General features: G+C 51.6%; 8 protein-coding genes across 8 annotated transcripts; 4 read left to right on the forward strand and 4 right to left on the reverse strand.

Annotated features, from left to right (window-relative positions):
* Positions 1 to 167: 167 nt before the first annotated feature.
* GUITHDRAFT_132940 (hypothetical protein) lies at positions 168 to 1,648 on the forward strand (the record flags this gene model as incomplete). Its single annotated transcript, XM_005840099.1, has 8 exons — positions 168 to 206; positions 261 to 351; positions 403 to 712; positions 765 to 945; positions 1,001 to 1,051; positions 1,107 to 1,239; positions 1,290 to 1,450; positions 1,499 to 1,648. The coding sequence occupies 8 exons, from the start codon at positions 168 to 170 to the stop codon at positions 1,646 to 1,648; spliced, it is 1,116 nt and encodes a 371-aa protein (XP_005840156.1).
* Positions 1,649 to 2,286: 638 nt separating this feature from the next.
* GUITHDRAFT_91955 (hypothetical protein) lies at positions 2,287 to 5,703 on the reverse strand. The gene is made up of 16 exons (XM_005840100.1): positions 5,462 to 5,703; positions 5,233 to 5,407; positions 5,094 to 5,159; positions 4,991 to 5,044; positions 4,736 to 4,842; positions 4,635 to 4,689; positions 4,477 to 4,586; positions 4,353 to 4,425; positions 4,161 to 4,308; positions 3,865 to 3,928; positions 3,641 to 3,818; positions 3,400 to 3,489; positions 3,259 to 3,308; positions 2,964 to 3,048; positions 2,564 to 2,687; positions 2,287 to 2,516 (listed from the first exon to the last, which is right to left on the reverse strand). Exons 1-16 carry the CDS (start codon positions 5,674 to 5,676, stop codon positions 2,446 to 2,448), a joined length of 1,665 nt encoding a protein of 554 aa, XP_005840157.1. The 5' UTR covers positions 5,677 to 5,703; the 3' UTR covers positions 2,287 to 2,445.
* Positions 5,704 to 6,695: 992 nt separating this feature from the next.
* On the reverse strand, positions 6,696 to 7,218 carry GUITHDRAFT_100886 (hypothetical protein; the record flags this gene model as incomplete). Its single annotated transcript, XM_005840101.1, has 4 exons — positions 6,696 to 6,783; positions 6,834 to 6,917; positions 6,965 to 7,080; positions 7,213 to 7,218. 4 exons carry the CDS (start codon positions 7,216 to 7,218, stop codon positions 6,696 to 6,698), a joined length of 294 nt encoding a protein of 97 aa, XP_005840158.1.
* A 2,001-nt stretch (positions 7,219 to 9,219) lies between these two features.
* Positions 9,220 to 9,787, forward strand: GUITHDRAFT_64487 (hypothetical protein; the record flags this gene model as incomplete). The annotated part of the gene is made up of 4 exons (XM_005840102.1): positions 9,220 to 9,262; positions 9,322 to 9,407; positions 9,499 to 9,621; positions 9,677 to 9,787. Coding segments are annotated over 4 exons (363 nt in total), but the record flags the coding sequence as incomplete, so codon positions are not given.
* Positions 9,788 to 9,870: 83 nt separating this feature from the next.
* GUITHDRAFT_46429 (hypothetical protein) lies at positions 9,871 to 10,236 on the reverse strand (the record flags this gene model as incomplete). Its single annotated transcript, XM_005840103.1, has 2 exons — positions 9,871 to 9,921; positions 9,970 to 10,236. Coding segments are annotated over 2 exons (318 nt in total), but the record flags the coding sequence as incomplete, so codon positions are not given.
* Positions 10,237 to 12,245: 2,009 nt separating this feature from the next.
* On the forward strand, positions 12,246 to 13,514 carry GUITHDRAFT_150337 (hypothetical protein). Its single transcript, XM_005840104.1, has 3 exons — positions 12,246 to 12,798; positions 12,852 to 13,088; positions 13,197 to 13,514. The coding sequence occupies exons 1-3, from the start codon at positions 12,295 to 12,297 to the stop codon at positions 13,377 to 13,379; spliced, it is 924 nt and encodes a 307-aa protein (XP_005840161.1). The 5' UTR covers positions 12,246 to 12,294; the 3' UTR covers positions 13,380 to 13,514.
* A 3,084-nt stretch (positions 13,515 to 16,598) lies between these two features.
* Positions 16,599 to 19,208, forward strand: GUITHDRAFT_100891 (hypothetical protein; the record flags this gene model as incomplete). The annotated part of the gene is made up of 5 exons (XM_005840105.1): positions 16,599 to 16,790; positions 16,837 to 16,920; positions 16,966 to 17,136; positions 17,189 to 17,346; positions 17,393 to 19,208. The coding sequence occupies 5 exons, from the start codon at positions 16,599 to 16,601 to the stop codon at positions 19,206 to 19,208; spliced, it is 2,421 nt and encodes an 806-aa protein (XP_005840162.1).
* A 795-nt stretch (positions 19,209 to 20,003) lies between these two features.
* On the reverse strand, positions 20,004 to 21,717 carry GUITHDRAFT_46535 (hypothetical protein; the record flags this gene model as incomplete). The annotated part of the gene is made up of 3 exons (XM_005840106.1): positions 20,004 to 20,118; positions 20,303 to 21,037; positions 21,086 to 21,717. Coding segments are annotated over 3 exons (1,482 nt in total), but the record flags the coding sequence as incomplete, so codon positions are not given.
* Between the last annotated feature and the right edge of the window lie 2,099 nt (positions 21,718 to 23,816).

The following is a 23,816-nucleotide window of genomic DNA, read 5'->3' on the forward strand; positions in this document are numbered from 1 at the left end:
TTAGGAAGAGGGGGAGAGGGAGCGCAGTCAAGCAAAGCCAGGAGGGAGGAGGGAGACGAGATACAAGGCAGGAAGAAAGACAGACGTTGATGCGCCCTTGAGATCTCCACGACGATTTCTTCCCTGCGACTACACAGAGTCTGGTCGACCTTGACGTGAGAGGCAAGATGGGGAGACGAGGAGAAGCAAACAAGGAGCAACAACAGGTGTGATGCAGCTCTTGTTCCCCTCATGTGCTGTCGAATGATTCAAGTCCGCAGCATCAGCGGCTTCGATGTCGAACGAATGTGGTTGATTACAGCATAATGAACGGAACTTGGGGGCCAATCATCTCCGACTTCAATGCAGTAGGTGAGAAACATGATTAACAAGTTGTCAAAACATGAAAACGAACCTGAACAGATCGAAATCTTCACAACAACTCATCGCCTGTACGTGAGAGGCAAGTGCCTGAAAGGCGAAGCGACGGGAAGGGGAAGAAACCTGTATCCAATGCTGCAAACAAAGATGTCAAGCCAGCAGCAGGGAAGGCAAGACACACCAAGACTTTTACAAAGCCTGAGAAGAAGCAATTGACGGGAAATCGGCTCCTGGCAAAGAAGCGCCTCAAAGAGGCACCAGACCACTCCAACGGCGACCCCACGTTAGAGAATAGTGGACATCGTGCTCTCCGCATACGGAACCGCATCAAGACGAGACTAACGAATGCAAGGTCTGCTCTTGGATGTGAACGAGCTTCTAGTTTCCTTGTGATATCTCAACAGGTACTTTCAAACGATGTTGGACGCGTATGAGCAAGACGGCTGGGGCCCATCATCGCATCGCAAACTGAAGCCAACGGAGGAGCTCAAGAAGAGCTCTGAGAGTCTCATTCATGCTAAGAAGGAGATCAAAGAATTGCTGAAGCAGATGGATCCTGCTAGCAACGAGCTCGCGCAGAAAGAGGTAAAACCTCGCTTGCACTGCTGCAACTGGGAAATTTGTTTGAAAGGCGCTGCAGACCAGGATAGACGAGCGTGAGTATGAGGCAGAAGGTCTTGCCTTCGAGAAGGTCTGTGTGGAGATGTATCCGAAGACGTCCATGATGTCCTTCTGCATTTTTACAGATCGTTTGCTCCATTTGTGGTACAGGCGACGCTCGTCGTGGAAACGATATTCTTTTGTGCGATTACTCGGAGTGCAATCGGGCATTCCATCAGAAGTGTCACCACCCTCAAGTGACGGAGCTTCCACATGATGGTTCCTCTGCCACGCAAGTTTGTTCAAGGTTGTTCTTATGCTCTTGGCAGATGAAGACTGGTTCTGCACGCACTGTCTCTGCTACACAGACTGCATTGAAGCAGTGAATGAGCTCTTCGGTACACATTACACGACGTGGGAGAAAATGTTCCCTGAGTTGGAAGAAAATGCATCGAATGAGTTGTCATCGGAGGAATACAACTCTCAAGAGGTGAATCGGCAAAACCTTGTTTGTTTCCATCTAACACTGCTTATTCAGGACGATGATTACGATCCTGACATGGACGAAATTTTGTCTGACGACAACAAATCTGTTCACTCTGAGAGTGTTTCTGAAGAGCATTCGGACGACGAAGACTCCGATAAATCTACCGACGAGCCAGAATCGACCACAAAGAGTGAGAACTGATGAAATTCTTTCAGGATAGTCCGTGACAGACGCCATTTGTGCATTTGCAGGAAAGAATCAATCTGTCTTGGCGAAATTGCTCGCAGCAGCAAGCCCCCCAGTGAGCCCGAGGGGTAGGAAATCGAAGACGTTGAAGAGGAAGAAGTCAAAGAAAGAAAGTGAGGGAAAAGCGTCGAAGGTCAAAGTGAAGAAGCCACGAGGGGAGGAGGGGCAATCGGCTCGAAACTCGTCGAGTCTCGTCGAATGGTATCAGAACTGGACTGTTCAAGGAGCAGCGGTGGAAGAGTCAGACGACGATAATTACGGTGAGACACGGGCGAAAGATCAAGATGTCAGATGTTGATGAAAGGGATCGTATGGTAGAGGTGAAAGATCAAATGTCAGATGTTGCTGACAGAGATCGTGGTAGAGATGAAAGATCAAGTGTCAGATGTTGCTAGTAGAAATTGCCCTGACAAAGATGGTCTGATAGATATGTTGCTGAAGTTGTTTTGCAGACCCGGACTTATCCAGTGACTGTGGGGAAGGGGATGACGATGCTCGACCTCAGAGCAGCAAGAAGTCGAAGAAGACAAGAGCGAGACGAGCGTCGGCTGCTAAAGCCATGAGCTATTTCGCGACCCTTCCCGACTAGCAGCGATTCGATCGTTTGTTTCTTATTCGCCTCTCTTGTTGTTGAGATATTTACAACTCTGACGCTTTCGAGGGCTATGCGTCCTGCAGCTTCAAATCGAATGCTGCACCCTCCTCCCTCTATTCCCTCTTCTCCCCTCCTCTTTCTTTGTCTCTTTCCCTGCTCACTTGCCTCCCCTTCGCTTGCGTGGAGTCTGTGGCCCAGTCTCGTACTGTGTCGGGTCTTGTCCTGAAGCTGCAGGGGAGTCAGAGAGGGAGCGAGGAGGCAGCAGCACCGTCAACCGGCTCGTAGGAAGCCATAGAAGAGAGGAGCAGGACACATGACGCGAGATTTGAACTCCGGATGAAACTGCGCAGCGACAAAGTATGGATGTTCGGACGAATCGTACTCAACGATCTCCATGCGCTGAAGGGGGAAAGTGAGATGTTACAGCAGCTGCAAGTGCAGACGATGATGAAGAAGACGAAGTAGAAGGAAACATAGAAGCAGAAGGAGATGATGATGATGATGATGATGATGATGATGATGATGATGATGATGATGGTGGTGGTGGTGGTGGTGGGTGGTGGTGGTGGTGGTGGTGGTGGTGGTGGTGGTGGTGGTGGTGGTGGTGGTGGTGGTGGTGGTGGTGGTGGTGGTGGTGGTGGTGGTGGTGGTGGTAGTCAAGGAAAAGTTAGCTACCTGTCCAGTTTCGTCCATGCCGACAAACTTCAAGCCTGATTTCTCGAGATCCGCGACTTTCTCTGGATTCACTTCGTACCTGTGCCTGAAGAAAAATCGGTTGGCGAAAGCAAACAAGCAAGACGAGAGAGAGAGAGGTTGAGAACATGGACAACGCAAAAAAGAAGAGGGGGGGGCAAGGGGGGGGAGAGCAGAAGGGAAGAAGGGTTTGAAGGAGAGGCAAGCAGTGGTGCAAGGAGGAAACATGGGAGGGCAAAGGATGGCACAAGGCCAGCCACGTCAAAAGCATCTTCACCTGTGTCTCTCGTCCACAGCAGCGCCATGATACAATTTAGCTGTAAGGCACTGGCAGGAAGTGAGGAAGAGGAAGAGGAAGAGGAAGAGGAAGAGGAAGAGGAAGAGGAAGAGGAAGAGGAAGAGGAAGAGGAGCCTCTACCTGCTCGTCCTTGAGGATGGTCCTCCTCGTCCCGAGTCGCATGGTGCCTCCCATGTGGGTCTTCGATCCTTCAGGCATGAAGATGATCACCTGTTCAATCACCATGAGCATGAAAGAAGAGAATGAGCGAAGATAGTGACAGGGAGGAGGAGGGGAGGGCGGGAGGGGGAGAGGGCTCGGATGGAATTTGTTAGGGGTGAGGGGAGCGGGAGGAGGATGAGGAGGTGGAGGGAGCACGCACTGGGCAGGAGGTACTCTTGTCAAATTCTTCGCTCTTCGCGTCCTTCCATCCGAGGAGGTTGCGAGCGGCTTCGATGACAGCGAGCTGCATGCCAAGGCAGATGCCGAGGAAGGGCTTCTTCTGGGTGCGGGCAAACTCAACAGACATGATCTTCCCTTCCGTCCCTCGGTCTCCGAAGCTGATGACGTCATCACTTCACAGCCACGTGACATCGACGGGCTTACCCTCCAGGCACGAGGATCCCGTCCGCATCCTTGAGAGCGTCCCACGCCTTCTTGCTGTTCCCATCTAACAAGAAGATGAGCTACAGGAAGAGGAAGAGGAAGGGGAAGAGGAAGAGAAAAGGAAGAAGAGGGAGAGGAAGAGAGAGAGAGAGAGAGAGAGAGAGAGAGAGAGAGGAAGCGAAAGGAAAAGAGAGAGGGGCTAGGGAGGGGAGAGATGAAGGGGCATATCACGAGTAAGAGAAAGACGATGGAAAAGGCAGAGAAGGAGAAGGGTAAGAGGATGAGAAAGCTCCCACCAGAAGGATTGCCTTCTAGGTCTTCGGAGAGGACCCAGCTGATCTCCAGCTTCCGATTGACGGCGATGGCGGCATGCTGCAGAGCCTTGCAGACTGAGAGGTAGGCGTCGGTCCCGCTCGTGTACTTGCCAACCAGAGCGATCTTGACCTGAGAAGCACAAAGTCACTGCAAACTTTGCGCAGTTGCGGCACTACCGGGAGCTCGAGGCCGTCGATACGCATGCAGAGCTGTTCCCAGGGAGAGATGTTGGGCATTCCCTGCGGGCTGTCAATGACTGCCGTAAGCCCGTCAGCAGGCATCACCTTGGGAAGGTACATCTTGAGCTTGTTCGAGATGATCTCAGCAACATTCTGCGACTTGAGGAGCAGCGGGACTTTGTAGATGTCGCTGACGTTGTGAACTGAGATGATCGACTCAGCTCCGACCTGGCAACAAGGACGGTCATTCAACCCTCCCTTGACATCGACGAGGACCTGGCAGAACAGCCCGAGCTTCTTCCTCTGCTCGCTCTGCAGCTCAGTCTCACACCTGAGACCAGCATCAGCGAAGATGGAAGCAAGATCTGCGAAGTTACCTGCAGCAGATCATGTCGGGAGCGAACCCAGCGGATCTCAGCTCCTTCACAGCATGCTGAGTTGGTTTCGTCTTCTGCTCGTCTGACATGGTCGGGACGAGCGTGACCTGCCTCACACCATCAGTGCTCGTGATCAAGTGTAAATCTCTCTCTCACCCCCTCCCTCGCTCCCTCCCTCGCTCCCTCCCTCGCTCCCTCCCTCGCTCCCTCCTTCCCCCCCCCCCCTTCCCGCCCCCCGCTCTCTCCGCCTTGCACCTGAACGATGAACATGTTCTCCGGTCCAAGTCTGTACTGCAACTGGCGGAGAGCCTGGAGTTGAGCGTCAGCCGGAAGGGCCTCGAAGCTTCAACCTCCTCACCTCGATGAAAGGCATGCTCTCAATGTCTCCCACCGTTCCTCCCAGCTCGATCACGCAGACATCAGCCTCGCAGCCTTCGTCCTGTAGGATTGACATGAGCCTCTTGTAATAACAACCCCCCCTCTCCCCCGATCCTCACGTGCGGATCGGTACCAGTCTTCACAGGCTTCGAAGCAACGTTTTCAATCCAGTCGGCAATGGCCCCAGTGATGTGCGGGACAACTTGCACGGTCTTGCCAAGGTATTCTCCCTTCCTCTCCTTCTCGATCACCAGCTTGTAGATCTTGCCAGTGGTGATGTTGTTGTCGGCAGTCCTGCAGAGGAGCATGATGAGCATCGAGCCTTGAGACACCGCAAGGCACTCTTACAGCGAGATGTCCAAGAATCTCTCATAGTTTCCAAGATCAAGATCCGTCTCGCCTCCATCATCCAGCACGAAAGTCTCGCCATGCTCGAATGGCGACATAGTCCCAGCGTCAACATTCAGGTAGGGATCGATCTTGATCATGTTCACTTTCCAGCCACATCCTTGCAAGAGCACGGCAATGCTGCTGGCTGTGATGCCCTTGCCGAGCCCTGACATGATCCCACCAGAGACGACGACGTACTGCGGCAATGGGATGTTAGTTGAGACCACCTGTACTCTAACAGAATCTTGAAACCTTCATGTTCGCCCTCCTTTCTGTCTCGCGCGCGCGTTTCGCCTGTCCCGCGTCAGACCTGAAGGAGCAAGTCACCAAGGAGACATGGCGAAAACAAGTCTTACGTGTCGTTTGTTCGCTTGCTCATGGTAGAAGCCTCTCCTCTGACTCCAGCAAGCTGCAAAGAAGAAAATCAGCAACTGCATGGTCATATGTGTTGTCAAACATTATCTCATCATGTCCTTTCCTCTCCGTCATCATCCTCTCTTCATCTGTACCATCTACCTCCCCTTCTTCCTGCCCCTTCTCTTCCTGACCTCTTCATCGAATCCTCCCTATCTTTTCACGCATCAAACACCCTACATTCCATACCCTCCTCTCCATCTGTCATTCTATCCTCATCAAACTTCCTCCTCTTCCTCGTCCTCCTCTTCCTTTCTCCCACCATCGTCGCCCCTCCCTCCTCCCCTCCCCTCTCCGCCGTTCCCGCCATTGAAGGGCACGTGTGGCCTCATCTCCTCCAACCATCAAATCGGGCCCGCCTCAACATAAGATGGGAGACTTTTGTAAGACAGCAACCCCCTCCGTTCATCTGCCGCACTGCCCGGACGGGGGCCGGACCCCTCAAGGCCCGGCCGCACTTCTGGCGGCCCGCGGGCCCGCCGCGCCGGTCCGACAAGTCACTGACTGTGACTCGGATTACCGTACTAACGGCGTGCGGCTAGACTTGGTGCTAGACGGTACGGCCCGGCCTAAGCCCGGCCCGCCGGACTACTTGTCACGTTGACAGTCTAGTATACGGTACGGTCAAGGTGCCTGAGTGGTACAGAGGCATCGAACTTGTACCCACTGTCAAGTGCAAGGTTAAAGATACTACCGATCGGCACGGTGATCCTTGTTTCGCAATGAATTCCCCAAAGAAGCATCTGAGTGAATTTCGAGGCTCCACGTTACAAAAAATTCATTGCTGGTGCATTTGCGTCATTGTTTGAGTCGGAGCGTCGTGGCCCTCCTGTCCTTGTGCGCTGATGAGAAAATCAGCCGTCTCACTGAAAGTGGAGTGACTAGCAATTCTTTCGATGAAGTCAGAACGTCAAACCGAAAGTTGTAGATCTGAGCTTCTTGCAGAGGATCCAAACCATCGTTACTCTTGACGGTCAGTGAAGCACCTAGGTTGAGCAGGCTGAAGACCTAACATCAGTGCTACCACAGCAGTCCAGGACGTCTCACCATGCGCATGCCTCTGTTCTCCCTTCCATGGCCGCATAATGCAATGGAGTTCGACCAACGCTGTTGACGCAGTTGATCTCTGCTCCCAGATTGATCAACAGCTTCACGGCTTCAACCTTTGAGGTTAAGATTCAAACTTCAGCTCATATCAGAAAGAGAGAGGAAATGTCATACTCGTCCTTCTAATGCAGCAAAGTGCAAAGGCGTGTCTCCAAACCATGCAGAGTCTCGAGTACTGATGTCCGCACCCTCATGAGCCAGGGTCTCGATCCGAGAGCAATCGCCCTCTATGGCCGGTCAGACGAGCTATGGGCTCTTTAAGACGCATCAACCTGCTGCTGCTGCCAGCAGCTGGAAGGACAGCATGTCAAGAGGTTTATGACATGATTCTGAGATATTCTTGGAAGCCTAATGAAAATGCAGATCGCTCAGAACGCGGCCACTTAAGCATATCACTCACCCAGTCGTGGAGGGAAACTGGCAAGGAGTGGTCATGGTGCTTTTTGACAGTTCCGGGGAGCTTTGGAGGGCATGAATCAGACTTTTGTACAAGCCAATGAGAATTGTAATGTACGGCTTCTCTCAACAATGTCACCCGCAAAGTTGCAATCCCCGTTGGGTCACTCTCATCTAATACAAGCATGAAACAAGTCAGCAAGACTTCTCATTAATGTTATGTCTGTTTGTCACTTGTATGTTTTGCCTCACTAGAGCGTTTAATCTCCAATTCTACCGGGGATCCAACATCACCCGTTATTCGCTGTCACCAACGTCAGTCGTACCAACAAGATTTTAAGCTCCTGCGAGCTGGGGCACGTTTGCAATATTCTGCAGATACTCATCCTTGTTTGGAAGGTCTCTGCAGGAAGGTAATCTCCACCCATCAACGGCTAGCAACACATCCCCCTCCTACAGGTCAAGTTGCCGATCAGTTCCAAGGCGACACTTTACGTAGGCTTCACCATGATTTGCCCGCTCCTTTGGGCAGCGCATCCCTCCACCAAATGACTGAAGATCACCTGCGCTGCATTTTGAGTTCTCATAACATATGCTAGAATTCTTCCTACCTCATTGGCAGACGAGATTGAAAGGCTAGCGCCAATACCAGCCTTTGTCCTTTCTGCAACCGTGTTGTTGGCTTCATGTACACTGGCGGAGCCTCCCCGCAATCGAAGGTGATTGTGGCACTCAAGGAGAGAGATTGAGATGTATGTAGTTGGTGCTAACAATACAGCTTCGAGCCCTGAGAACAAGAGGAATGAAGCTGCGAGCTTGAACCCAAGTAGTCGACCCATCCAGCTCACCTCCAAGTACCCACAGAGATGAGATGAAGCTGACTGATCTCACACAGAGGGACAATTTCTGTTGACATGACGGCTATATGCTATCAGCAGGGAGGAGCGTAGGCGCATGGAGCCACGGGCGCATGCCGTTCCTCTCCTTCATCGCACCACCCTACTGAGCCCGAGCATGGCTGATGGCAGAGACGCATCTTACTAGTGCTGTATGAGGGATATCATCTTACTGGGGTGCGAGCACGATGCTTTGTTTTGCTGTCTTCTTTGATTTTCTATATGCCTACCTGAGGCAGACTTGATGGAAATATATTGACAAATAAACTCCCGTACCGCACGTGAAAAAGCAGCGAAATGTCAGGTGAGTGGAGACTGTCTTGAGGTTTCTGACAGCAACTTAATCCTGCATCTTCTTAATGTCGTACAATGTATATATTTTATTCAATGATTGTGATATCTTGCCGAACCAAGAATGAAATGTGTGAGAACTGTGATTTTTATGGGTGAAATTCCAACAAAATCTCACGAGCTTTTCTTATGCCAGATTCCGAAAGCACTGGAGATGAAGGAGAAGAAGAACTTGAATTCGATGAAGTCGAAATGGACCTCGAGCAAGAGCGAGCATTGATAGATCCTGAGGTAAGGCTAGAGTCATTCTTACGGATTTAACTTCAAATTCTTTACCTTACAAGGCTCCATCCAGATCTTGGAGCTACACGATGCGATAGAGAACGGCAATGTTGAGTTAGCGAAGGAAAAGTGAGCTTACCTTTACTGGGTCTGTCGCAGAATCTGAAATTCTTCCCATCTCTTCTCCTTTTGATTCTTGCAGACTTGACAAGGTGCCCCTGAATGCAACAGGAGTCGATGGAGACACGGTATGACACATTGAACACTTCCTGACCTACATAATCCAATGGGCCATACAAAGGTTGAATTTGACAATGCTGGGCTTGCCAGGCTTTACACCTTGCTTGCTTGTACGGAATGAAGGAGATTGTCGGTAAGTGACAAGGTGACTCAGTTTCTGTGCATTGAAACACACGTTCTTCCATTTCCAAGATCTCCTGATTCAGAGGGGTGAAGATGTGAATGCGACAGATCAAGAGGGTTCCACTCCCCTCCATGACGCGTGTGCAGGCGGTGAAGTTGTGTCGAATGATTATTTGTGCATTTTCAACTCGGGTGATTGTTTGTGCAGGTTATTTCGAGATTGTTTCTGCGCTTCTTGAAGCAAAGGCAGCCGTGAATGTAACTCCATTGATCTCCTGTACGGATTTTCATTCACATTGCTCCGTTCAGGTCGCAGATTCGGACAATGATACCCCTCTACACAATGCTACCAACGGCGATCATATCAAGGTCGATTCATTCTCAAGGATAACGTGTTCCTGGAAGGTGTTTGATACAAAAACAGGTAGTGCAGCTGTTATTGTCGGCAGGGGCAGATAAGAAAGCTGAAAATGATGCCGGGGAGACGCCAGAAATGTTAGCACACGATGACAGCGTGAAAGCATGCTTCGTATGAGTGAATGCACGATTCTTTACTATCTACTGTGAGTTGTACGAAGGTTTCATCCCATTCTGGATCTTGCACTTTGCTCTTCAACCCTTATATGCCCGCAAACTCGAAATCAAGCCAGCGTCATTATATTCGATCACCTATCGAATGATCATCAGAGAAAGAAAGGGAAAGCTTCACAATCGTACATCAACGACTTTCAAAACAGTCTTATCGGCATCGTTGACATGAACAAGGATCTCAGCCGATGCCGTTGAAGTGGCAGCTGAGTAGTGAATCTTGAGAACTTCGATCTGAATGCCAGGAGCACTCTGGAAGATCTTTCCGTTCGCATCAGCAACATTCTGGGCTCCCTTGACCTCAACCTCCCAGTCTCGGAGAGATCCATCATCAGCAAACATCTTGCCAACTCCTTCCTTGTCGTGCTTGTTCCATACCTCGAAGTACTTCTTCACGCGGTCCTCGGCCATAGCTGTTTCCCCTATCACGATAATTTGAACCAAAATTTGAAATTTTGACATAGATCTAGACATTTTTTGAAATGTGACATCGGCCGGCTTGAGCTGGGCCCAGAATCTTTCCGCCGCAAGACCGCCGGCCCGGCACTGTATGCAACTCGGCGGAAGCAGCCCGACACTGGCCCGGCCCGTTACTAGTGGCTCAGAGATCCTTGAGAACCACCCGGGATTTTTACCATCCTGGTAGGGGTCTTCAGGGCTCATGTCCCTTGCTCTGCCATAAACGGCACAGCTGTAAGTTGGGGGTAGGGGTACAATTTTTCCCTGCGTAGGGGTTGCAACTGTGGTGGAACAATGCTGCGAAATGTTAAAGAGGGAGAAGGTACGGCGATCCAACTTAGGGTCTCAATTATATGTATTTGGAGATTGGAGACTCAGATTTGCGGATAGCTGTTAGCGATTCGGTTCAATGATTAGGGGGGTAGGGGGTAGGGGTGTAAACACCCCCAATAGCCGCTACTCTGAGACAAATGTAGCAATGCCAGGGTGGGTTCACGACTTTGCATAGGAGGGGTGGTATCAATTTATTCTTGTTTCATCAATTGACTACTCAAAAATGTGTGGTGGGTAGGGGATCGCAAGGTTTTCATGGAAGGGTAGGGTGATTGTTGGGGGGCAGTGTTTTTAACCTCTGCAAATTCTTCCAAAGTTTTCAGTGCCCTAACTAAAAGTGTTTTTAAACGGCCTCCCCATCACTCGAGATCTTTATTTAAGACTACCCCTATTATTAAAACTATTCACCCATACCTTGTAGGGTTCTCTCAACAGATATGATGGGGTAGGTGTGACGCTCATGCACTGATGAGCGGGGTCATCCGGCACCTGCTCTTCATTTTAAGCTCTCCATCCCTCCCCTTCAAGGGCCGGATGAATACCCCCCACCCCCTTCCTATTCATCTACCCCAAATACAAGACCAAAGAAGCCCCACCCCCTTTACTTCCATCGAACACCATCCGTTGACCCTCTATTTATGCCATCCACCCCCACCCCCACCCCCACCTACTTCACTCTACAGCCTTCGCTGATCAGACCCTACTTACACCTACCCCCCTTCGACCAGCCGGATCCCTTGACCCCACGGTACCTCCATCTCAAGATCCCTGTTGACTACCCCTTGTTTGATCATGAGTTGAGGTGGTGATTGGATCGGGGACTCTAAGCTATGTTGGTCCCCTAGGGGTGGGTAAGTGGGGGAGCTCGAGATGGAGGGGGAGGGACCGGAGGTGAGCGGGTAGGGTCGCCTGCACGAAGGGGTGGGGTGTGAGACTTTGATTATTTCTGTGGAGGTCAGCGAATCGTGTGGGAGGGGTAGAGGCAGGGTTATTGAAGGGTACCAAGGGGTCTTAGCCCCCCTGGGGGTGGGTAGAGATGGTTTTTAGCAGGGTAGGGATTTGGTGTACTGCAAAGGTGGCTGATGGGATGCATGGCGAACGAGTAGAGGCCGTGAGGGGCAATGGGGAGGAGAAGCAGCAGGTGGAAGGAAAGAGAAAGGAGAAGATTTTTCAGATAGTGAGAAAGAAGGCACGAAGAGAAGGAAGGAGGGAGGGGAGTGAAGCGAAGATGGCTGTATGACCGGGGTCGCAAGCGTTCAAACGGAAAGTTTGCTGACATCGCAGCCTTACAATGCCAGACAAAACCATGGTTTTCTTGTATATTCTTGAGTGATTTAGATAATGTCAAAGAATTGGTCCTGTTAATGATTGTCCGACTGCAAATGAGGCTTCAGATGTCATCAGTTCAGTTTCTGCACGAGAAAGCTAGCAAACCTGTTCTTTACGTTTCTGTTGCCATTGTAAGCGCAATATCTGTGGCTGGCTGGGCATAGGTGTATACGATCACAATTTTGGAATGTTGCTCGTTTGTAATCTTTAGATGAACACCCAAAGATTGATTGCCAATAGGCCAGTACTTCCGTTTCTTTCTTCGCTGATGTTGATTTGCAACAGGTTCACTCAGCTGCACATAATTCAAGAACATAAAGTGAACATCAAGTGATGTTCTCTAGAAAATTAGTTCTTTTGTCGTGGTCATCCTTTTTGGTCTCAGCTGGTGCTTTTGTGCCTCCAGTGCACCATAACGGCCATGCATCTATTACACCTTCCGTCGACTCGATCTCTTGCGCCAGGACGAGATCGTTTGCCCTCGCAACAAAGCCGTATGAGGCCAATAGATTAACACCTGCCAAGTTATCCTCCAATCCCTCAGAGAAGGCAGAAAAGCCAATAAGGATCGACACGAAGGACGAGTGGGACCGAGCTGTTGCTACTGCTGTACATGAAGACAAACTTATCGTTGCAGAGTTTCGTCACGAATTCTGCAGAAAATGTATGGCTCTTGCCGGAAAGTACAGCAAAATGCCGTCCTTGTATGCTGGCAAGAACATCATGTTTCTGGAGATCGATGCACAGCGAATCGGAAAGGAACTGAGGACCCATTTAGGTGTTAACGTCGTTCCAACGGTCCAGCTTTGGAAGAATCTCAGGAAGCTGGAAGTTTATGTATGCCCTGATCTACTGTGTATTCTGTTTAACTTACCTGGCGCGTCTCGCAGGAAGCTGAAAAGGACTTGAGCAAGTTTATTCCAACGATCTCCGAGATGATATCCAGACATGAACCTGATTGCGAACGAAAGATCAATGTGCAGCCAGAAACTGTGGCATCAACACCGAAGCAAAATGCAGAATCCAAACAAGAGGTGGAAGAGCCCCAATTCACCAAGATTGATCAAGATGCATTCTCGGCATGGAAGATGCGACAATCAAGCACTGTCGTAGTTCGTGCAACTGGGGTAAGCCTAACAGATATCTTTTGATGATTTTATTCTCTTGTCTTTGTCTCCTTGTATTTTCCTCTTCTTTATGCTTGAAAAGATTCTCATTGGTTTGATCATAAGCAGATTTCTGAAGCGAAGGGCACCTCAACGCTTCTCCGTTCTTGGGAGCCATCAGAGCATTCCAGCAATGATCCAGATCATGAGAATCACACGCCCGCTAGCAATGCAGTCAGAATGAACCCCAACAAAGGTGGGATGTCAGCTGCTGAGCTTAGGGCACAACTTGAAAAGCTGGAGAAGAGATAACAGGGCGGACCCCTTGGTTGCTTGATTGGAGGAGTCTGTTCCTGCTCATTCAATCCTTGAGCGGAAGAACCATCTGGACTTCCGAATATTTTTTTAACTCTAGATTTTCATGTCGCGAATAAATTTGTCTATGAGAAACCTAACGGTTCATCAGGCTGGGCCGTGCCGTGATTGAATCACGCCAGTCCGCTGGTCTTGACTCATAAGGTTGTGCACATGATGTGCCGCTCAGGCTGCCCCTGTAGTAGGCCGACCTCAGAACATCTCACCGGACCCGCCTCGGTCACTTTCCTCTGATTCTCATCGGAAGATTTTTTGGCGCGAAAAAATGCAGAATGAGGGAAAGAGCGCAACGCGGAGAGGGAATGACAGAATATGTTGATCATCAATTCGGATTATCATTGACCTATCAGTTTATAAACTGAGAGATCCCCTGCACTTGCTGTTCAAAACTTTGTATCGAAAATGGCGAATAGAAGCTTAAAGAGGATTAGGCTTCCACCAGATTGTTTGTCTGCCTTGGAAGCCAAAAAGATGAAAGTTGCCCGAGACATCCTCGAGAAGAATCAGATTGAGCTCACAGAAGTTTTAAATATCAATGGTGTAATGGTGGATGAAATGATTGGCTTGGTTTCCGAGACGATTTGTCCTTCATTCAAGACAGCACTCGACATCTTGAATTCGGGACATGCAAGGTCGTGCCTCTCGACAGGAATCTCGCCCTTGGATGCATGTTTACAAGGAGGACTTACGTGCGGGACTGTCACAGAGATTGTTGGACCCGCAGGCGTTGGGAAGACTCAGGTCACTGCTTGTTGAAATCAACATTGACCTGATGCATTCGTTTGATCAGTTTTGTATGCAATCTTGCGTAAGAGCGATAGGGGAGTGGGAGGGACATTCGGCCATATACATCGATACGGTACCCAGCACTACCAAGCAGAAAGCTTATTCTAACTTTTTGGAAATGTTGCAGGAATCAAGATTTAGCGCTGCACGACTCTGCGAAATTGCACAGAGCACCTTGTGCCAATCAGAAGAAAAATTGAGATCAATTGCTGAGCGCTGCATAGTCGTCAAGTGATACCTTGAATATTGTCTCTTGGTTTCTAACACTCTCTTAGCGTTGCTAGCACAGCAAGCCTAATGACTGTTCTGTCTGAGCTGGAGGAAGTGATCATTGAAAAAAACGTGAAATTGATAGTCGTAGATTCTGTTGCATCTTTGATCCGCCGTGAATACGGAAGTCAGTCTATAGCAGCAAGACAGCTGCAATTAGGAAGGGAAGCATACCTTCTCAAAAAGCTTGCGGAAGACTTCAAGTTGCCGGTCGTTGTGACGAATCAAGTGACAATGAAGTTCAACTCAGGACCACGGAAGCAAGAAGAAACATCTGAAATCTCGTCAAGACAGGAGCAAGATTCTTACCTGACAGCTGCCTTAGGAACTTCTTGGTCTCATTGCGTGAACACAAGGCTTGTTCTGGAGCAAGGCTCGAGCGCCCGCGTTCTAACGGTTGCAAAGTCTCCACTATCTCCTGTTGTGAGGATGGAATACCAGATCATGGTGAGTTCAAGTTCGATCCATTCCTTCCACAACTCACCCACCTTTGTTTTCAGGAGGGAGGAATCGCCGTGACCTCCGATGTCACAGCTGCGGAGGAGAACTTTTGGGAGATGAAAATCAATCCTTACTCTACGTCCGAGCTTCCTCAAGCTGAAGGAGACCCTTGTAACCAATCCTCTGCCTTCTATGATGCGTAGGAATGGCCTGTCTGTCAACGTTGCCGCGTGTCGGATCATCTTCGAGAAGTCAAGTAGTTTGAACACGCCGTCACTGCGAGGCGTTGTGTTACAATAAATCAATCCCGTGACCATGCACCGTTGTGACTGAACCACACCAGTGGCTGAGTCGATTCGAGTCAAATAACAGCAACAGAATCTAGAGTCGAGCACTGACTGTCGGATGCAAATACGATCCGATGTGAGGGGAGACCACTTGCACAGTCTGTGTCGGACCTGCTCTGTGACTCGCCTTGGAGTCCGGGCCGGGCGGCGGCACCGTGTGGCCGGTGTGAGCCTCCGGGGCCCGCCCGGCAAACTTTCAAGTTACTATTTGATCTCAAGGGATCGCAAGCGGACGTTCAAGTGACACGGTGCGGGGGAAGAGGGGGGCATACAGTACTGTAGTAAATGCTCGATCAAGAGCACAAAGGCGACTGAGGTACGAGAGACTGTACCGCTATTACCGATGGTAGAGATCGGATTGTATCGCTCAGACTTTTGGTTTGTACTCGATATGCACAAACTGGATCTCGTGGTACAAACATGGGAGTTGAATTCTTGTACCTATGCATACAACTCTCCAGTACCTTTCCCTCGTACATAGATTTTAATTTGAACTTATATTATTGTACATTTTCTTTTCGTACACCTTGATAATTATTTTTATTTAAATTATTTTAGTTGGTAGTATTTTGTCCTACTACGTATCTAACTATCTTTCCATTCAATAAGTATTTTTGCTAGCCCCGCTTTCCCGCCTACAAAGCGGCAATTTTCCCCAAAGGGTGTCTCCAGATATTTATATTCAAATATTCAATATTTGACTTCAAATAGGTATTCAAAAGTTCAAAATTTAGAGATAGTTTATTAAATTATGGATATATTTCGATTGACCTCAAAATTCTCCACCCACCGCCGACAAGAAAGGCAAACTTCGGAAAGGTTTCGCGCGCTCTTAACCTTCCCGCCCCCTTGCCCCTCCCATTCTGCTCCTCCCCCCTCCTGCTGTCCACGCACCATCCTCTTTCCTCCTTCCCTCTGGTCCTTCCCTCTCCTCCTCCTCCTCCCTCATCCCTGCTCTTGCTCTTCTGCTGCTTTCCTGATCTCCCTCTCTCTCGCTTGCAAGCATTGCTTGCACTTTCCCATTTCCTTGCAGTCTTGGCTTCTTCCGAATCCAGATGCCATCGTATTGCTTCTCCCCGAACCTTGATTCACAGTCCTTTCTTTGCACCTTGCTGTCGCATCTGTTCTCACCCTTCGATCGCATAATTGTTATGTTGCTGTGTTGCATATGCATCTTCATCAAAAAGTTGTTCACACGCCTCGTACACATTTCTCTCCTTCAAGATCTCTGCGCTTTCCAATCCTATGGCAGTTCTGTGCTTGAATTGCTCTCTGACACTCTTCCTTCAGGTTCTCCACAGCCGTATCAAACATGTATGTCGTCAAGCGCAATGGCAAGATGGAGCGAGTTCAGTTCGACAAGATCACCTCAAGAATCTCGAAGCTCTCCTACGGCCTCAATCTCAACTTCGTAGAGCCCCTTGTAATAGCACAGAAATGCGTCAATGGTCTCTACTCTGGTGTCAAGACTTCCCAGCTGGATACCTTGGCTGCTGAAACTGCGGTATGTTGTTGTTGCGCGCACTCTCGATCTCATTTGGTTGGGACAGGCCTATCTCACGACAGAACATCCTGATTACTCCATTCTTGCTGCACGTATTGCGGTCTCGAATCTCCACAAGCAGACCAAGAAGGTAAATGTCGTCGCTTGTCGATGCTCTCCTGACACATTGCTCAAGGTTTTCTCGGAAGTCATGACCGACTGCTACACTTACGTCGACCCCTCCTCGGGAAGGAAGTCACAGTTGATTGCTGATGACGTGTACGAGATCATCATGGCAAACAAGGATCAACTTGACTCTGCTATCATCTACGACCGTGACTATAACTATGACTACTTTGGATTCAAGGTGCTTTCATCACTTTTCATCTATTTCATTTTCGTTGATCCTGCCTATGCAGACTCTTGAACGATCATACTTGCTCAAACTCAACGGCCAAGTTGCTGAACGTCCACAGCACATGCTCATGAGGGTTGCGATTGGAATCCACAAGCAAGACATTGCTGGCGCAATCGAGACCTACGAGTACATGTCACAGAAGTATTTCACACATGCTAGGTAGACGTGATGGTGCTGTGATGTGGGTATTCTAACGTTCCTGCAGCCCGACTCTCTTCAACAGTGGAACCCCGCATCCTCAGATGTCTTCGTGCTTCCTGCTTCACATGAAGGATGACTCGATCGAAGGCATCTACGACACCCTTAAGGTCTGTGCCCAGATCTCCAAGTCGGCCGGAGGGATTGGTCTTAGCGTGCACAACATCCGATCGCGAAACAGCTACATTCGAGGAACCAACGGAACGTCAAACGGCCTTGTCCCCATGTTGCGAGTCTTCAACTCCACTGCTAGGTATGTCGACCAAGGCGGAGGGAAGCGCCCTGGGGCCTTTGCGATCTACCTCGAGCCATGGCACCCCGATGTGTTCGAGTTCTTGGACCTGCGCAAGAACACTGGAACGGAGGAGAATCGCTGCCGCGACCTCTTCCTCGCCCTCTGGATCCCCGACCTCTTCATGGAGCGTGTGGAGAAGAACGAGGACTGGTGCCTCTTCTGCCCTTGCGAGTGCCCGGGGCTGAGCGACACTTGGGGCGAGGAGTTTGAGTCCCTCTATTTGAAGTACGAGAAGGAGAACAAGGCCCGCAAGACCGTTAGGGCTCAGGAGCTCTGGTTTGCCATCCTGGAGGCTCAGACTGAGACCGGAACCCCTTACATCCTCTTCAAGGACCACTGCAACCGCAAGAGCAACCAGCAGAACCTTGGCACGATCAAGTGCTCGAACCTCTGCACTGAGATCGTGGAGTACACATCCCCTGACGAGGTGGCCGTCTGCAACCTGGCCTCCATCGGACTGCCGATGTTCATCCAGGACGGTCAGTTCAACCACCAGAAGCTCATGGAAGTCACCCAGGTGATCACCCGCAACTTGAACAAGATCATAGACGTCAACTACTACCCCGTCGAGGAGGCTCGCCTCAGCAACATGAGGCACCGACCCATCGGCATCGGCGTGCAAGGCCTGGCCGACGTCTTCCAGAAGCTCCGCATGCCCTTCGACTCCGAGAGCGCCAAGGCCCTGAACCGCGACATCATGGAGACGATCTACTACGGTGCCGTGACTGCCTCCATCGAGCTCGCCGAGAAGTTCGGGCCCTACGAGACCTACCAGGGCTCTCCTGCCAGCAAGGGTATTCTTCAGTACGACATGTGGGGAGTCGAGCCTTCCTCGAGGTGGAACTGGGCTGAGGTGAAGGAGAACCTTGCCAAGCACGGAATGCGCAACTCCCTCCTGCTTGCTCCCATGCCGACCGCCTCCACCTCTCAGATCCTCGGTAACAACGAGTGCTTCGAGCCCTACACCTCCAACATCTACACCCGCCGCGTCATGTCTGGCGAGTTTGCCGTCGTCAACCCTCACCTGCTCAAGGAGCTGACCGAGCTCGGCCTGTGGAACAAGGATATGAAGAACCGCATCCTCGCCGCCCAGGGCTCCGTGCAGGGCATCTCCGAGATCCCCGAGGATGTGCGGGAGATCTACAAGACCGTGTGGGAGCTCAAGATGCGATCGCTCATCGACATGGCGGCTGACCGCGGCGCCTTCATCGATCAGAGTCAGTCGCTCAACCTCTTCATCGCGGCCCCCAACCCATCCAAGCTTACCTCCATGCACTTTTACTCGTGGAAGAAGGGACTCAAGACCGGTTGCTACTACCTCCGCACCAGGCCTGCCGCCGACGCCATCCAGTTCACTGTGGACAAGTCAGCCCTGCAGACCTCGAACAAGGAGAACGTGATGCCCTCCAACACCATGGGGCAGCTCATGAAGAATGTCGACGACGACATCCGTCAGACTCAGTTGGCCGCCGCCAAGCTCGCCTGCTCCCTCAAGAACAAGGACGAGTGCCTGATGTGCTCCAGCTAAACCCTCGTGCTGGCTCAGTGAGCTGGTGTTGTAATTTTCTCCCTGATTAAATTTATTAACAACGTGACTAAGTAGCTCCTCCGCTATCGCACAAACTCTGCAAACTGCTTGCGATCAAACTGTTGCTCGTACTGATGCTCATCCCACCTGCTCCTGGTCATTTCTCCTCTCCCTCCTCTTCCTCTCTCTCCCTCCTCTTCCTCTCTCTTCCCCTCCACTTCCTCCCCCTCCTCTTCCTCTCTCCCCATCCTCTTCCTCCCCCCCATCCTCTTTCTCCCCCTCTTCCTCCTTACCCCAGCTCTTCCTCTTTTGCGCCACTCGCCAGTCCTCGCATGCCTCTGATCGACTTTTGGCCCTTGTGTGCCTGTAGCTTGTCACGCGCCTCCTCCTCCCTCCCTGCTACCTCTTGCGGCACATCCTCCAGGTCCAGCTCGTCGGTCTTGAGGAGGTCGAGGAGGGTGGAGGTGTCGAAAGTCTCGAGATGAGAATTCTCTTCACTGACCACCTGGACGAGAGTGAGAAGAGGAAGCGAGAGGAACGGGAAGGGAAGGGGAGGAGGAGGAGGGGAAGGGAAGGAAGGGGAGGAGGAGGGGAAGGGAAGGAAGGGGGAGGAGGAGGGGAAGGGAAGGAAGGGGAGGGAGGAAGGGAAGGAAGTGGAGGAGGGGAAGGGAAGGGAAGGAAGGGGAGGAGGAGGAGAAGGGAAGGGAAGGAAGGGGAGGAGGAGGAGAAGGTGATCAAGAGGAGGAGGGAGGTGATGTAGAGGAGGAGAGGGGGCCTTGCCGTGTTGGCAACGTTGAGCTTGAACCTCTGGAGTCCCATGATTTTCTCCTCTAATGTTCCTTTAGTGATGAGACGGAAGACGTTGACGGTCTTGGTCTGGCCGATGCGATGCGCTCGATCCATGGCCTGTCTGGAGATCAGATCATGGAGCACGGACGGGGGGCAGGGAGGAAGGGAGAGTGAGGGAGAGTGAAGCGAGACGGGAGGCGAGAAGGGAGGGAGGGATGGATGGAGGGAGGAACACTAGGAGGAGGGAGGAGGGAGGAGGGAGGAGGGAGGAGGGAGGAGGGAGGAGGAAGAGGAAGAGGGAGGACAAGAGTGTTGCCTGCAAGTCCTTCATAGGATTCCAGTCATGCTCGATGAAGATGACAGTGTCTGCTCCTGTGAGCGTCAGTCCGAGGCCTCCGACGTGGGTGGTGAGGAGGAGGAGGTCGATGGTAGGGTCAGAGTTGAAAGCCTTTTGGATCTCGAAGCGCTGGTGAACGGGGGTGGTTCCGTCCATCCTGAGGTAGGTGGCGGCCGGGAGCTTCTTCTCGAGCAGGTCCCGCTGAATGATATCGAGCATGGAGCGCATCTGAGCGAAGATGAGGACGCGGCTGCTGCTCTGCTCCTCCTCCACTCCGATGCCGCAGTCGACGAGCAGCTCGTGGAGAGCGAGGAGCTTGGCAGAGAGGTTGATGTCATGGGGCGAGACGCCTGGCCCGCAGACTTGAGCGATGACTTGCTTGTCCTCCTCCTGCTCGGCATCCAGCACCAGCATGGGATGGTTGACGATCTTCTTGAGCTGCGTCAGCGTCTGTAGCGTCTTGCTCTTCTCTCCCTGCGCTCCTCCTCCTCCTTCCCCGCCCTTCCTAACGGCAAGCCGGTACAGGTGCGACTGCAGCGGAGTGAGCGGGAGAAGAATGTCTTGGATGATCTTGGGAGGAAGGTCCTGCAAAACCTCCTCCTTGGTCCTCCTGAGCATGAACGGCAGGACCTGTCGGTGCAGACGGTCCAGCGCTCTGTCTCCGGCCTCGATCACCTTTGCCTCCTCCTTCCTCTCCCTGTCGCTGCGGTGCCGAAGTCGCTGGGGATCCACCTTAAGGTCCCTGCCGGACTCGAGGATGGGCCTGGCGTAGTGCAGTTGGAAGTGCTGAGCAGAGCCGAGGAACCCTGGCATGAGAAAGTCGAAGAGCGACCAGAGTTCGAGCACGTTGTTCTGTATCGGAGTGCCAGTCAGGATGAGGCGATGGAGGGAGCACAGGCCGATGGACTTGACGGCTGCTGTGATCTTGGAGGAAGGGTTCTTGATGATGTGGCCTTCGTCGAGGACGGCGAAGTTCCAGGAGATGGAGGAGTTGAGGAGGTGGAGGAGGTGGAGGCGTAGGGAGTCGTAGGAGAGGATAAGGACCTTGTCAGAGGACAGCAGCTCCTCTCGTAGACTCGCCCTCTCTTTTACCTCCTTGCTGCGCAGGGTGATAGGGACGAGGGTCTCGTTGCAGAACTGCAGGATCTCGTGCTGCCAGTGGTCAACGAGGGTCGGAGGGCACACGATGAGGGACGGAAGGGGGCGATCACGTTCCTCTCCCGTCCTCTTGTACCTCTCCCTCCTCAGGTGCGTGTCGCACGCGATCGCCGCGATAGTCTGCAGCGTCTTGCCAAGTCCCATGTCGTCGCACAGGATGCCATGGAGCTGATACTTGAGGAGGAACCCCAGCCAGTTCACTCCCTCCTGCTGGTACCTCCTCAACTTGGCGCCCAGCGGCACGCAAATGGGAAACTCGTCGATCTTGGAAGGGTCGAGGAGCTGCTCGAGGAAGACTCTCTCCTTTCTCCTCCCCTCCCGCAGCTCCATGCTCACTCCCTCTGGGTCCGGCACTCCCTCTTCCAGCGGCAGCACGCGGAGCAGGGTCGCGAAGCTCCGAGTCGAGATCTCGCGAACAGGAGGAGAGCTGTCGCTCATGCGCCCGAGGATGGGAGCAACGAGGAAGACAGCGAAGGGGAGGAGGGAGACGCCTGACCTGCATATGATCCTGTGCACAGCCTCGCAAGCTCCCAGTCGCGCTTCCCTGCTGGTCATCTCCTCCATCATCGGGACTACTCTCCGCACCACCTCCTCCATGCTCCTGCTCCTCTCTGTCACCGCCATCTCTGCCAGCGTCCTCGCCCCGATCTGCCGCACAGCCGCGTTGTCGCTTCTCAGTGACCGGAGCACGGGAGCAAACGCCTTGCTCAGCATCTCCTCCCGTATCTCGGGAGCAGCGTGAGGGAGGAGGAGGGAGCACAGCTGGAGGGCCTCCACGAGTTGGTAGGGGGCGACTTCTTCAGCTGGAAGCTCGAGGACGCCGACAGTCACGTCCCGCAAACCTGCCGGGAGGGTCAGAGGGAGCAGAGAGGGAGGGGAGGGCACCGGGAACTTTGAGGAAGAGATCGTCTGCTAGCTGCCGAGCTGAGAGGAGGAGGAAGAGGACTGCCCCCCTTCTCTTCACTCCCGCTCGTCGATCCTCCCCTGCCATGGTCGCCATCGCCGTCTCGTCGTCGGGGGGCTCGTACAGCATCATCTCAACGCAACGAGTGTCGTTGACTTGCGAGCAATCCTGCGGGCTGGATGATGATGATGATGATGATGATGATGATGATGATGATGATGATGATGATGATGATGATGATGATGATGATGATGATGGAGATGATGATGGAGATGATGATGATGATGGAGATGATGATGATGATGATGATGATGATGATGATGGAGATGATGATGATGATGATGATGATGAAAAGGTAGATGTGGAGGATTAGGAGGATGAGGAGAAACCACGAACGAGGCGATTACGAGGACAGGGAACGAAGGACAGTGCGAACAATTCACGGAGAGCGAGCAGATGTGAAATCATGTCAAGGACAGAAAGCAAACACAGCAAAGCTCTCACCTTGCAGTGAACGATCTGTCTGACATGATGAAGCGACAAATCTTCTGTGTGTCCTCCCTCCTTATCAATTTCCTCTTTGCCGCCTCAACGAGCACGTCGACCGTTCGGTTCTGCAAGATCCTGTCCTCTTCATTCTCCAGGCTGTCAAAGACAAAGCTCAGCAGGTCTTGTGCTTGTTTGCTCCAGTCCCTCATGTCTTGCAAGATCATCACACAGCCACCAGCAAGAGCTCTTGTGCTCCGTTCAGTTTCAGCATCCTCCATCGCCATCGTTAGACTTCTCTTCACGTCTGGCGAGATCACCAAACTTTCTAGTTGTTGAGCTTGCAGCTGCTCCCACACCATCTCGAAGATGAGCCAGCTTCCAACAAGTGCCTGATGACAGTCGTCAGATTTCAGCACAATCGGTCGCAATGGCCGAACCTTGCTTGCTTGCTTGCTCGATATCATCCTGCTGACATGTCCTTCAATCTTTGCCCTTGCCGATGATTCCAGCGACAGCGTCAACGTTGCAAGAATTTTGCAGGAAGTCTGATAGCTGATTGTGTTGATTTCAAACTTCTTACATCCATCGTTGGTCTCCTGGTTTGATGGCTGCTGTAGAAAGATGTTACCATCCTATCACAACAACTTGTCTTACCACCTTACTCCTCTTCTTCGATCGTGATTTTGTTTGCACGGGCTGTGAACTCTCTGACGACAGTGAAAACACCCGAAAAGCCTCCAAGACTTCTTTCACTTTGCAGATCTGACGACAAGAGATCAGTTTCTATACCAGCATTCTTGTCACTGACAACGAAAGCAACTCACGTCATTGGGAGTGAAAAAGCTGCCGGGAGGAGTGGAGATTGCATTGAGCCATGGAGGGACGAGAATCAGAGAAATCTTGGTGAGCAAGTCTGAACCCTTGACCTGAA

Source organism: Guillardia theta (genome assembly GCF_000315625.1).
Source record: "Guillardia theta CCMP2712 unplaced genomic scaffold GUITHscaffold_6, whole genome shotgun sequence".
Taxonomy (NCBI): domain Eukaryota; class Cryptophyceae; order Pyrenomonadales; family Geminigeraceae; genus Guillardia; species Guillardia theta.